Source organism: Pempheris klunzingeri, chromosome 10 (assembly GCF_042242105.1).
Source record: "Pempheris klunzingeri isolate RE-2024b chromosome 10, fPemKlu1.hap1, whole genome shotgun sequence".
Classification (NCBI taxonomy): domain Eukaryota; kingdom Metazoa; phylum Chordata; class Actinopteri; order Acropomatiformes; family Pempheridae; genus Pempheris; species Pempheris klunzingeri.
Window position 1 is genome coordinate 13860289 of NC_092021.1, and position 14692 is coordinate 13874980.

The window sequence follows — 14692 nt, forward strand, 5'->3', positions numbered from 1 at the left end:
TTAAGTCCTTTATGCTTTGAAATTCAATTGCCTACATCTCATAGTAAAGGCTCAGGAAATCTCAAGTTTGGCAAGGCAGCAGTGAAGTGAGGCCTTCAGTTGTCTGCTGAGAAGCTGGAAAAGGAACATTTCCAGTTTTTAATCTCCTGCTGGACCTCCGACAACACCTGAAGGCAGCAAAAGGCAGCTGCTGGGTTGAGTAACAGGACAGAGTGAAACCACCACCACTACTGTGTGTGTGTGTGTGTGTGTGTGTGTGTGTGTGTGTGTGTGTATGCGCGCGCGCGCGTGTGCGTGTGCGTGTGTGTGTGCGTGTGTGTGCGCGCAGGAGGAGGAGGAGCCCGGGCTCCTCCGCTCTGATAACAGGCTGCTGCCTCGGCTCTGTTATCTTCCGTTCCCCGCCGCCCGAGCAGCGGACCTCCTCCGGACCTGCTCCAGGATTTATTTCATTCTTATGAAACTTCTCTAAGAGCCGAAGCGCGCCTCCCATGGTGTCCCCGGGAGACTCCCCGGCCTCTACTCGACTTTACGGAAACTATCGGCGACCGTTTCGGGGTCTTGAAAATCATGGAAACGTGGTTTCTGAATCACGTCCTGGGGTTGTCTGTGTCGGTCCTGCTGCTGCTGGCTCTGCCGGGGCCCCTCGGGGCAGGGACCCCCAGTAACAACAGCACGGACTCGGTAACTGCAGGATTTTATGACTCAGCCGCCACAGATGAACCCAGTCGTATGGAAAACAATGCAACTTCAACTTCATACTCCAGCGAGAGTTTATCACCATCACAGAGGAACATCCTGCTCACACACACTGCTGAAACACACACTGCTGCTGCTGCTGCTGGAAATGTCGGTAAGAGGCCTGCTGCAAAAGTTTATTCTAACAGATAACCTGTTAGTTTAGTTTGCATGGGAAAGAAATTCCCACTGGGTATAATGTTGGGGTGAACGCAAGTAAAAGCTTTATAAATCTCTACTTTTCATTTGCACCCCATTAAAATGAGCCACAGCTGCAGGATACAATGGAAATCCTGCAGCAAATCTCATTTATGATAAAAAAAAAATATTAACATTTTGTACTGGTCTGCAATTATCTCTTGTTTACAACGTTATGCATCCCAAATGGGGCTTTCCTGTGACACCCTGTTGTACCTGGATTATGACTGTAAAAGCTGAAGTGAAGTTAAATTTCTGCCACAGACTGCATGTCAAAATGAGTTGAACTCATGTGCATCCTCTTTGTGCTTCAGTATAGGGCTAATGTGATTAACAATTATTGTTATTGTAGATTGATTTTCATTATAGGTCCTTAAACTGTCAGAAATAGTGAAAAATGCCCATCAAAAGCTCCCAAAGTCCAAGTTGACATATTTAAACTGCTTTATTTGTGCAGCCGACTGTTCAAAACTGAAAAGTGCTCAGTTTAGTATCACAGAAGACTGAAAAAACCAGTAAATGTTTAAATATGAAAAGCCCGAACCAGTACATTTTGGCATTTTTACTTCTGCCTTTCCAAATTCTGCCGACAGACAGAAGAATTATGGTTAACATGCTAACTTGCTCTATGAATCTATCAGCGTATCGCTGCTATCATCTACATGTCAGATTTAATCAGCATCCTCTCTTCGTTTGACACTTCTGCTTGTTTCCTGTCAACAATCAAGCTGATGTGTTGCTGTCGTGGCCACAGAAAGTTTCATCACTAGTTCACCAGCTCATACAGGTGTTGATAAGGTGTGTGGGCCCTACGGGAACCAGCTACGTGTTTTAAACCCCTTTAAACATTGGTAGAGGCAATCATAAATAAGGAAACGCACACGAAGAAAGGCAGGCATATTAGAGAGGGACTGTGATACTTTGTGTTGATATACACTCCTCTAAAAGAACCTGCAGCTCAACTGTTTTGTGCATTTAGTGCACATGGCTGAGGGAAACCCCGTGTGAACCACAGTTCCCGAGCTTAAAATAGAAGAATGGGATTTGAGGTAGAAGCCGTAGTCTCCCCTTATGGCCTCTATTCCGACACAGTAGAGAAAATCACGGTATCTTTTTCGGAGAGCCAACAGGGACGTAGTTAACGATTTCATCCCTTAAATAAAGGGTTTTTGGTCGAGTGCTGCTGTGCCGGAAGCAAAATACTTCTATAGCTCAGCTGGCTGAATCTAAAACGCAGCCAGAGGGAAGAAAGAGAGATTTAAGTTCTTAGGGTATGAATGAAGAATTACATTAGGAATCATAATGCAACCACTGGCAGGAAGAAAAACGTACCCTGAATCATCGAGTAATGGCTGGAACATTTACCTCATGAACAGAGAGCACACAGACAGGTAATGAATGTGGGCGAATGCACCTTCCTTGTGTAGAAGCTACGGAGTCACCCCTTTATGACCGTATCTGCAGCCAGATTCTCCCTTTATTTGTAAAATGATGGTACAGTTATTACTGCTGGACCACTACTAGTGCTACAACATGCCAGATGGTCACAACAGAGTACACCATGTAGCCTGTTTGAAATATACAACCTTGGACTACTTGTGAAGTCAATAAATCTACAACAGTAAAACTACAAAGTAACAAACTTGACGTCAGTCAGCACAGCAGTTATGATGATATTTGTCTCCATGACAACAAGATGAAACTCCTGCACAACATGTTTCTCTCTGTGGTGCTATATTTCATAAATCTTTGTGATCTTCTAGACTTCAAATATTGCATTGATTCATACTCCTACGGAGATTATGGCATATTGTGCTACTGTTGTATGCATTTAAATTCAAAGTGAACCCAAAATACACTGCATTTATATACTAAATCTAGTAAGACATGTTGGACTGAGATCAGGGCACTTTTTAAGAGAGGGTTTACTTTTACAGTTTTAACAGCGATGTCAGTGATAACTGGATATTCTAAATGGTTTAAGTCGTACTCAGAGTGGGAGCTGCCCAGTCCATTTCCACAGAGATGACGTGACACCTGAATGCTTTTCTCAGAAGGCAAAGAGTAGTCGCTGCTGAAGAATAACGAAGTGGAAATGATTCACTTTCCTCACTCTGATTTCACCCGCATTCACCTTTCCGTGTCCCGGACCAGCTCTCCACATCACAGTCATATCGATCATTACATTCACAACACTGCTACGTCATCCATCCATGCTCATAATGCGCCAAACCCACTGCACTTGTCTAGATTAATGTGGAAGCCACAGAGTTTCAGAAGTATAACAGACACTGACAGCCATGTTCACAGTGGAGAGCTGAGAGATAAACAGCAGAGAATCTGGGAGTGTCCGCCACTTGTTGCCAACACCGCGTTCCTGTCTGAGTTTTGTTGCCCGGACTGGATCCAGAGAGAGAAAATGAAATAATGAGAGAGACACATGCAGAGGAAGTGAGAGAGAAAAATGGAGTCCAGTGGCCCACTTCTCCTCACAGACTCCCAGTGGACGTGCTGTTCTGCATTTGAACTCTCCCCTCCATTGGTTTTTGGATGGTGGCTGCTCGTCGCTGTGTGTTGGCTGTCAGGATGCTGTCCAGCACCGACGCTCATCCTCAGTGCCCTGTTGTTCCCGTCCTGGGCTTCTGGAGGCCAGCCAGATAACAGGCTGTCAGACAGCGCAGCATCATCGGTAGGCAGAGACAAAACTCCTAGATCAGAGAAAGACTGACTTTGTGTGCGAGTTCTTTTTCTCACGTCCTCTTTAAACCCACTGGTTTATGGTAGTTGTGTCATTTAAAGCTGCACTCATCAGTATTTTTATTTAAACAATGCATCATGTGACTGTGTACTGTGAAGAGAGTCCCTCATAGTGATGAATGCACCGATAATTGCCACCCCCCCCGCAGCTCTACGGTGCACTTTAGTGTCTCTCAGCTCATTGTTTTGTGTTTTTGCCCGCAACTCCGATTCAACCTCACCGCTCTAATAGTGTTTTCAGCAGAAAATCTCTGATAAACCCAACCTGCACATCACCCTCCCGGCATCAAACAGCACTTATACAAAGTTAGCGACAAGCTAGTGAGCATAACGGAGATTAAATATTGGACTAATATTAGTCAACGGAAACGATATGTTACCTTGCTAATATGTTCACCATATGAACTTAAAGGTGGTAATCAAGCGGCCAAAAAAAGAAAATGACTGTATGCAGCTTTAAAGTAATTAGCTGATACTGACGATACAGCTTTATTTACACTTTATGGTGTTGTGGTTGTTGACTACGTTAAACAAGGATTTAAAAACAATTTGTGGGGTGGCGTTCCAGAGGCGTAGCTGTGTAAGACACACAACATGTAATTGCTCTGTCTGTAGGTTGATTTGTTAGCTGGTCAGCTCACTACTCTTTATGGCTCTTGTCAATTTCTAAAACAACAATCTCTGTTCTACTCTGATAATGACTGGTTTGTTTTTATGACCGAACAGTTTTGAACGCAGGCTAAAAAAAACTCTCCACAGACACTGAACATGAAAACACACCCAGATCCACGGTGATCTGCCAGTATCTTGTGCTCGCTCAGCTTTAGGAAGGAAATGTCCAATTCCCAACTGAGACAGTCACCACCATATTTAGGACCTCAAGCCTTTGTTAGAGTAGACGAGCCCGGCTGCCAATTGTTCTCCACCCAAAATCTTTGCCTCTGCAGCCAGTGAGCAACAGTGCATCTGACATCCCCCCCCACCCCCCGAAGCATGCACAGGCCACACATTGCCCGGTAAGCACCCTCTGGTGGCCACAGCTGGAAGTGAGCTACAATATGTGCAGTCCATAATTTAATGTAAGCTGAAAAAGAGATTGAAACACCCAGATCATGAGTATTGTGAGCATCAGCCGAGGCATTAAGTGGGTTGGATGCTCTGTGCTGCTTCAAGAAAACTGATCATGGAGAGACGATTTGACAGTACACAGCAACCTTGAAAACACGTGAATAATTTCATCTGATTTCTTTTGATGCTTTTTCCACAGAAGCTGAGCAAACACAAACCTTCACAGAAACAAGCAGCGAGTCTCTAGAGGTCATGAGTCTGTCCACTGAGCCGCTCACCTCCACCCTTGTTGTAGCCACCACCGAGGCCAGCAGCAGCACCGACCTGAAGGACTCTGTTAACACAGACCAGGCGCCGGACGCCTCCGCTGCTGTGTCCTGGCAGGTCAGTCCGTGGATGTTCACAGAGGAGGCGAGACTGCCCCAGGACAGCCCAGACACCACCCTCCGCCTGGGAGGTGCTTCATCCTTCGTGCCCCACACAGCCGTCCACACCGACAGCACCTACACCTCCGCCACCATGAGCCGAGCTGGAGAGAGGACCCTGCTGTCCGTCACCTCCTCTTCCGGAAACAGCACTTCCTCTGCCTTCACAGAGGACTCCAGCTCCCATCAGCCCCCCTCTACCTGGGGTATTTCTGATGAGGCCACAGAGACTGAGGACTACACCCACAGTGCCCCGTCCACCAGGACCGACAGCAGGGACACAACAGACCAGCACATGACCCACTCCATCGGGGGGATGTTTTCAGAGACCGCTGGCTCAGGGGGGGCTACGGGAACCCACCGTTTAAACAGGGAGCCTAATGCTACCCAGCATCAACACATGTCAACATCAGAGGAGACCTCAGACTCCACACCACCTCTCAGAGTGACGGAGCCCAGCACGGACCGATCTGAGGCGTCAGTGTCCTCCACTCCCCCCGTTACCTCGCCTGCAGAAGGTCCTACAAACACCACAGGGACGGACCAGGGGCCACTCTCCAGTGTTGGAACGTCCACCGAGTCCTCAACTGGAGCCCACAGCTCCATAACTCAGCACCAGGAGGGCACTGAGGGGGTTTCATCCCAGACCAGGGAGCAAAGTGAGGACTTGGGTTTGACCACAGCACCACCTACAGTCAGGAGTAGTACACCTGAACTGGACGGCTCCCTGACAGACACTCCAGTCCTGGTTACTGAGGCCTTCCTCACCACCACACCTGTTACTGTTACAGAAAAGTACGTTTTATAGTTTATTAACCTTTGCACTTAATTCATTATTAGTTGAATAAGGGACATTAGCTACAATCTCAACTTTTGACTGTAGGAGAATTCTCGCACAATGGTATGGTTAAGATACCTTTGAATAACGTATTCAGATGTATTAAGCTGTTGATTGATTATATATTATTGATTTGAGTAAAAATATTAAAATTAGAAGGATGGACAGACACCAAACAAAACCAAGGTTTACATGTTTAATCCCATGAACTTTGAATTATAAAGCTTCTCAAACAATCAAAAAATGGACCAGGAACATTTTTTTTTTGGCTAGTGATACCTTCTGGGGTAAAAATAATCAGCCTAAAACGACTTGCTTACGTTAGCGCTCCCTGTTGACACCTTAGCCTTCATTTTATTGAGTTATCAATTAAGTTGTCATGTCAGTCCTGAGGCACATTAGCCAATGCTGTAAATATGAAAATGGTTCTTGTGTGCTCTTGTTCTAGTCAGACATCTTTAAGAGACTTGATTGATGTGGTTTCTATTTAACAGATCACAGATAACAGAGGAAGACACTTTCACTGCCGCCACCACCACCACTGCTAACACCACCCCTTCGCTACCCGCAACCTCATCGTCCAGGTTCAGTAGCACCACTAGGAGCTCTACTCCAGGGTCACCTACAGATGCTACCATCCAGTACACCACACCCTCCGTCACAGCCTCCACCCTGGCCCTGCAGACCAGCGCAGCGTACCCAACTTACCACATGTCGTCAAGCCAAACCCATGTGCCCTCAACCGGGATGGCTACCCCAACAAATGTCACCCCCCCGCAGATAGAAACAAGCACGAGCACACTGGGAGTCACCACTGACCGTAGCCTGCACATCAGCACCACCTACACCCGCAGCACCCCAACCAAGAGCACAGAGGCTCTGCAGACCACCGGGAAGCAGACGGATAGAGGAACCACAGAGCTGGTGGTGACGACAGCACCCACCAAGGCATCAACACCACCAACACCACCAAGTCAGTGGTTCACACTCTACAATCCTCAACATGCAGTTTTCACAGCAACAATATGTCTTCTTACACTCTTTTGTGGTGACTGTTGCTGTTTATGCTAACTAGCGCCTTCTTATACCCACTATAACTAACTGTAAATGTAAAAATACATCAGTTCATGAATGCCAGATAAGATGTACCATACCTGGTGTTGAATATAGCAGAGGTTAAAGCTTGAACTGCCCATATACTGGATCAGACAGCAGCAAGCCACACCTGTATGTGGACGTAAAAGTTGCAGATTGCTGCTTAAATGTTGTATGTGGTACAAAAAAGTGCCCCAGACTCAAAAACATAACTCATATGTCCTGCAAGTGTTTTTGTAACAGATTTCAATGTATAGAGCTAAAAAACATTACACCTCCAGATCATATGACAGAATTTACTTGGAGATTTAGGCGGATTATACCTTTAGTTGATATATTGCATAATTTTTTATTTAATACCCAAATATTTAAGATCAAGTAGGGCCCAAAATGCATAAATTCAACAATGAAGAAATTACAATGAAGAAATCAGTGTTCATAGTTTATATATATATATAAAGCATTTCAGATGTTAGCAGAGTAAAGTCAAATGCAGGTTAGTTTAATCATCTGTCCTCTCTGGTCTGAAGAAGGTGCTGCCTTGTAGTTAATGAATTTCCTCTTAAGTGCATCTTAAAATGAACACTTTGATGCTGATTATACTGCAGTGATCTCCTGCTACACAAGAATGGAAATATAGAAAAATATGTCAGAATTGCGTCAGAAGTGAAAATGTTCACATTGAGACATAATGGATGTCAGTTTTTTTAAGGGTTCAGTTTCTGATGGTAAAATGCCTGCTGTCCTCTCTGAACCCCAGGAAACCCCTGTGTGTCAAACCCTTGTATGAACGGTGGGATGTGTGTGAGCTATAATGGGCATCAATTCAACTGCCACTGTCAGCAGGCATGGACAGGACCAACCTGCAACCAGGGTGAGCCTCTCTCCTCTCCTCTCCTCCTCTGAGAACAAAATTGTCAACGTGTGTGCTGCCTTAAATCTTGTGTTTCAATGGACCCAAGCACGAAATCTCCAGAAAAGTGTAAAGAAGAATAATGCTGGTAGTTAAAATTTGTGTTCAGGTCCACGAACTCAGTGAGGGCCCTTTTAAATATCATATTATAATACCTGCATGAATGTGTGTACAGATGTGGATGAGTGTGAGAGGGACCCCTGCCCAGTGGGATCCACGTGTGTGAACACGCGAGGTTCCTTCAGCTGCGAATGTCCGCTGGGCTTCGACCTGGAGAACGGACGCACCTGCTCCAAAGGTAAAACCCCTTTAATAAACAACAATACACATTCAATATCAGATGATAAAAATATACAAATATAAAGTGTATATTCATTATCCAGTCAAAGTTGTTATCCAAAAGGTGTTCTTTTGATTCACCTACAGTATTTTTTCCCCTTCACAGCGAAGACGTTTCTGGGAACCTTCAGTGTGAACAGGCTGCCGCATGACCCTGTTATCTTCAAGAGCGCCACCATCCATGAGATCCAGAGAGAGATAATTCAGCTGGTGAGAGGCAGCCCTCATCACTTTCTTAGAAAATCACTATCAGGCTTTAGTGGGTAGTGCTTTATGTCTGACACGCACCCTCTTCCTGTCTTTCCTCAGCTCAATGCATCATTGTCAGTCCTCCGAGGTTACAGCCGCTCAACGCTGAGCAAGAAGTGAGTTCTTGTCATCGCTAAACCAGTCAATTTCTGCACTTTTACTGTAATTAGGTGTTATATTTTCAAAATCACAAGAGGAAAAAGTGATAATGATTATATTTACTTATTTGGACAGTATACGGCTTTCAAGAAAGGAAATCTCTAAGTCTCTGAAAGCCTTGTCATTGAATGAGTGAATTAAATGGACCAAACATGTCAGACTGTCTAACGCTGACAAATGTTCATGAAAATCTACTCGTTTCAGAGCACAGAAAACAAAAAAAAAAGATGATGATGTGTCAGAACTGTGATACGATCGAGACTAAACGATTCAACGTGGACATTTTGTCAGTGTGGTCCTCCAGCGTGTTGACCCGTGGTATCTTCCCCACAGACAAGTGGACGGGGTCTGTATCTCAGCTGTCAACATGTTTTCCATTTCCACGGATGTGACGAGCGCTGAGGTCTTGAACAGCATCCAGATGTCTCTCAGCAACTGCAGCTCCTCACTGGCCCACTGCCGCATGGTCCTGCACCACCAGCTCACCTATCATGGTAAATATGAGAAACATGATAACGAGCATCAGCGTGTTTTTATTTTTGCTCATTTCAAACAAATGTAATAATTTTTTTTACAGGCCAACTTTAAATGGGATTTAGGGCAACTCCTAAAAGTAGCTGTGAAAATGTTTACAGCCACTAGAGGGCACAATTTATCCATAAATAGCCCCCTTGTGAAAGGTACCATGATACATTTGAGACAAAAACATCATCATCCAGCTGCTATATCTCACAACCATATGCTACGGGGAATCCTACAATAACATTGGACAAAAGGTCTATGGATGTTTTTGTGACATCTATTTGTGTCCACACTGTTCCAGTGGAAAGTCTGTGTGTGGCCCAGAAGGCTCAGTGCGATACGGAGCGCTCCACCTGCACAGACAACAGCGGCACAGCCCTCTGCCAGTGTCTTCAAGGATACTACAAGCACAACCCTGACGACCTGTCCTGCTTAGGTAAGCCGAGTTTGTCCGCAACGGATGCTGGTTCACAGTTTCACATGCAATCTGTCGTTATTAACGAGTATAGGCTTTGGAGATATTTATACAAAACTGTGTAATTGGGTGTTTTCAGAATGTGGGGACGGCTACAAGCTGGAAAATGACACCTGTGTACTGTAAGTTCAACTTCATCTTCGTTTCTGTTTGTCTTACTGTTTGGATCCAGTCACACTGAAAGACTGAAGTCCACATTCACACTGCAGATTCTGCTTCTGCTTTTCAGGTGCACGTTCGGATTCGGAGGATTCAACTGTGGAAACTGTAAGTGGCTCTAAAAAGTGGAAAAATATAATGTTGAAAAGGGGGATTTTCACATACAGTGGGGAAAAAAAGTATTCAGTCAGCCACCAATTGTGCAAGTTCTCCCACTTAAAAAGATGAGAGAGGCCTGTAATTTTCATCATCGGTATACCTCAACTACGAGAGACAAAATGAGAAAAAAAATCCAGAAAATCACTGTCTGATTTTTAAAGAATTTATTTGCAAATTATGGTGGAAAATAAGTATTTGGTCAATAACAAAAGTTCATCTTTTGTTTTTGTTTTCATCAATACTTTGTTCTATACCCTTTGTTGGCAATGACAGAGGTCAAACGTTTTCTCTAAGTCTTCACAAGGTTTTCACACACTGTTGCTGGTATTTTGGCCCATTCCTCCATGCAGATCTCCTCTAGAGCAGTGATGTTTTGGGGCTGTCGCTGGGCAACACTTTCAACTCCCTCTAAAGATTTTCTATGGGGTTAAGATCTGGAGACTGGCTAGGCCACTCCAGGACCTTGAAATGCTTCTTACGAAGCCACTCCTTCGTTGCCCGTGCAGTGTGTTTGGGATCATTGTCATGCTGAAAGACCCAGCCACGTTTCAACTTCAATGCCCTTGCTGATGGAAGGAGGTTTTCACTCAAAATCTCACGATACATGGCCCCATTCATTCTTTCCTTTACACGGATCAGTCGTCCTGGTCCCTTTGCAGAAAAACAGCCCCAAAGCATGATGTTTCCACCCCCATGCTTCACAGTAGGTATGGTGTTCTTTGGATGCAACTCAGCATTCTTTCTCCTCCAAACACGACAAGTTGAGTTTTTACCAAAAAGTTCTATTTTGGTTTCATCTGACCATATGATATTCTCCCAATCCTCTTCTGGATCATCCAAATGCTCTCTAGCAAACTTCAGATGGGCCTGGACATGTACTGGCTTAAGCAGGGGGACACGTCTGGCACTGCAGGATTTGAGTCCCTGGCGGCGTAGTGTGTTACTGATGGTAGCCTTTGTTACTTTGGTCCCAGCTCTCAGCAGGTCATTCACTAGGTCCCCCCGTGTGGTTCTGGGATTTTTGCTCACCGTTCTTGTGATCATTTTGACCCCACGGGGTGAGATCTTGCGTGGAGCCCCAGATCGAGGGAGATTATCAGTGGTCTTGTATGTCTTCCATTTTCTAATAATTGCTCCCACAGTTGATTTCTTCACACCAAGCTGCTTACCTATTGCAGATTCAGTCTTCCCAGCCTGGTGCAGGTCTACAATTTTGTTTCTGGTGTCCTTTGACAGCTCTTTGGTCTTGGCCATAGTGGAGTTTGGAGTGTGACTGTTTGAGGTTGTGGACAGGTGTCTTTTATACTGATAACGAGTTCAAACAGGTGCCATTAATACAGGTAATGAGTGGAGGACAGAGGAGCCTCTTAAAGAAGAAGTTACAGGTCTGTGAGAGCCAGAAATCTTGCTTGTTTGTAGGTGACCAAATACTTATTTTACCGAGGAATTTACCAATTAACTCATTAAAAATCCTACAATGTGATTTCCTGGATTCTTTCCCCCCATTCTGTCTTGTCTAGTTGAGGTATACTTATGATGAAAATTACAGGCCTCTCTCATCTTTTTAAGTGGGAGAACTTGCACAATTTGTGGCTGACTAAATACTTTTTTGCGCCACTGTATGTCTTTTCGAAGAGTGTATTTTTTATTTATTGTGTTGTTCTTTGCCATTACAGTTTACAAGCTGATTGCAGTGGTGGTGTCACCTGCAGGGGGCGCTCTGCTCCTCATCCTCATCATCGCTCTCATCGTCACCTGTTGCAAGTAAGACTACTGTTGATTGTGATGCAGTAATCTGCTGCGCTCTCTAGAATTAATTATCCGCTGGCTGAATAGTTAGAGAGTAACTTAAAGGATCGGTTCGCTCAAATTACCAAAAAAAAACACAGTCCCTCACTTTCAGTAGTTTGGTGAAGTAATCAACGTTGGTGAACTGTGGCAAAGGTTGAACTTTTTTGAAATGTTTGATCTCCAAGGAAAGACAAGAACGACATCAACAAGATCATCTTTAAGAGTGGAGACCTACAGATGTCCCCATACCCAGACTTCCCCCAAAGCAACCGCAAATCCACGGACTGGGGCAGGGAGACCATAGAGATGCAAGAGAACGGCAGTACCAAGAACCTGCTGCAGATGTCTGACATTTACTACTCTGTAAGGAGACTTTCATTTCACCCCGTTGTGTTTGTTTTTGTGTGCTTGGGTGCATCTCATAAGTCACTATATGAGGTTAATTACTCACATGTCATACATTTTCTTTCTTCCCGCGCCCTTTTTCCTCAGGCCGCGTTGCGTAACTCGGACCTGGAGAGAAACAGCCTGTACCCGTTCACGGGCCTGCCGGGGTCGCGCCATTCATGCATCTACCCCGCCCAGTGGAACCCTTCCTTCGTCAGCGACGATTCACGAAGGAGAGACTACTTCTAACCCTGCCCCACGTTGAACACACACACACACACACACACACTTACAGAAACATAGCATCTCTTATTCTTCTGTCATGATGAGATGTAATTGTGCTGTTGCATGATGGTATTCTGTCACAGTGTCAATGCTAACGTGTGAGCAGCACTGTTTTGGAGACCATTTGACCATTTGCATTCAGGGCTGCACACTAACTATATAAATATAGACGTGTGTGTGTTTGTGTGTGTGCGTGCATGTAAGTGCACATTTTTGCAAGTAAAATGCTTCCTGAGTATGTTTTTGTGTGACCATTTCAATGTTTTTGCATGTTTAAGCTCATTTATTTCAACCTACAAATTACATCGCTGCCGTGAGGTTAAAGATTGTTTAATGTGTTTTTCCTCCCTTCCAGCCAGCCACTGATTGTCATTTACTCCAAAAACAATTTGCAGGCGCTTGAGGTAGTTGATCCATGACAGTAATTATCATATCTGCCTCTCCTGTTGTCAGAGTTACGCTGGTGCTGCCTGGTAATGCATTAATGCACAATGATGAATCAAAGCAGCGACGATCGCCACTGCATTCACTCACTGTGCTCACAGAAATGAAGGGGAATCGTTAACCACAGAGAGCGTGGGAAAGACGCATTTGAATGAAATAAAAGCTGGCGGTGGTGTTAAGTGTGATGTGATGTGCAGCAAATAGACTAGACCATGCAAAAACATTGAAATGGTCCTTTAAGTGCTGAAATATGAATATGTGCCTGCCACTGCTGTGATTAGAAAATAATTAACTTCTTCTTAGATAATAGTCTGAGGATAAAGTATTGATGGAACAACACAATAACAAACCACTGTAGATGCACAAAGTTCAGTTGTCGCCAACAGAAACTGAGGAACGACTTTGAATTCTGATGCCAGCGTTTATTTATTCCCTGTATGTCCAAGTCCTTGACATGTAGCATAATGGACATCTCATACAAACACACGGACAGATTTAATAGGGGTAAACCTTTAAGTGTGTGTTTGTATGTGTGCGAGAGAGAGTGTGTGTGTGTCATAAGTACTGGTGTTTGAGAGGTGTGTGTGTGTGTGTAAGGAGTAATTGTCTTTACACCAGAAGGATCATAACTGTCAGCGGGTGTTTGAATGTAAAGGTGTATCATAATTAGTTTGCTATTTCTGACATGGAGTATTCTGTTTTTGTCTTTATGTTATGTGTTTTCTTTCTTTGTGTTCATATGAGCTGTTGATTCTGGCGTTTTAGTCAGATGTGTTAATTTAAATAAAAATTTTGCACAGCAGAGTTATTCTGATGGAAATTATTTCAAGATTTTTCAAATCTCAAGGGGTTAAAGATAAAAGGAAACGGGGGGAAAAGGAAGAAGAAAGAAAAAAAACACTCTCCCCACATGAATGCACTCTCTCCCAGAGGGTGTGGGGGCTGTTCTGGATGGGTGAGTGGGTGACTGGGTGCATCCTCCTACAGAGAGCTTCCTCCCCAAGGGCCGGAGGCTGCTAAGGAAGGGATAACCCCAACATAAAAAAAATAAATAAAAAAAAGGCTATTTTTCTTTTTTTGTTAGATTTCTCATCTTTCCTCTCTCTGCCGAATAGGGTTTCTCTTTTTTTGTAATCAACACAATTTGTAGTATTTTTTTACTGTTGAACTTGAATTTAGAGTTAGTTTAAAATTGCTTAAGCAAAATGAAGTGCATTGCAGAACCAGTATCATATCCTCCACATTCCCCGACATTATCATGCTTGCTTGTTCCAGAGCTTTCAGTCGCATGTAAAGGTTTTCGTCGGTGGATGGAGTTTATTCAGTTGTCATGGACATAGCTCCATACTTTGGTGGTGACGAAGACCATGCAACTGAAAGCTATGGAAAAAGTTGTGTGAGTTTTAAGATAAGATTTTATCTTGTCGGAGGACAGTTAAAGCCTCTATAGCTGATACTGAAGGCTATATGGGGGAATTCATATTTGATTTAATCAAATGTAACTTAAAACTGTTAGATTTATGTTATAACAGTCAGTTCTTACCGCTGGATATCATGTTAGAGTGATGAAGTACGGTGTAAGTCTTTTTGAAATCAGGGGCAGAAAATGTGTAATATCATACAGCCAACAGGACAACAGAGTAAAGAATGTATCCTATCCACATGGTGGTGTCTTTTCTACTGCGATGTTACTT

At 44.1% G+C, this 14692-nt stretch overlaps 1 protein-coding gene across 1 annotated transcript; it reads left to right on the plus strand.

Moving 5' to 3' along the window:
* Positions 1 to 405: 405 nt before the first annotated feature.
* heg1 (heart development protein with EGF-like domains 1) lies at positions 406 to 13750 on the plus strand. The gene is made up of 14 exons (XM_070838681.1): positions 406 to 850; positions 4958 to 5978; positions 6516 to 6994; positions 7877 to 7990; positions 8205 to 8327; positions 8475 to 8578; positions 8678 to 8733; positions 9110 to 9270; positions 9600 to 9734; positions 9853 to 9895; positions 10003 to 10040; positions 11768 to 11855; positions 12068 to 12245; positions 12375 to 13750. The coding sequence occupies exons 1-14, from the start codon at positions 568 to 570 to the stop codon at positions 12516 to 12518; spliced, it is 2967 nt and encodes a 988-aa protein (XP_070694782.1). The 5' UTR covers positions 406 to 567; the 3' UTR covers positions 12519 to 13750.
* The last annotated feature ends 942 nt before the right edge of the window (positions 13751 to 14692 follow it).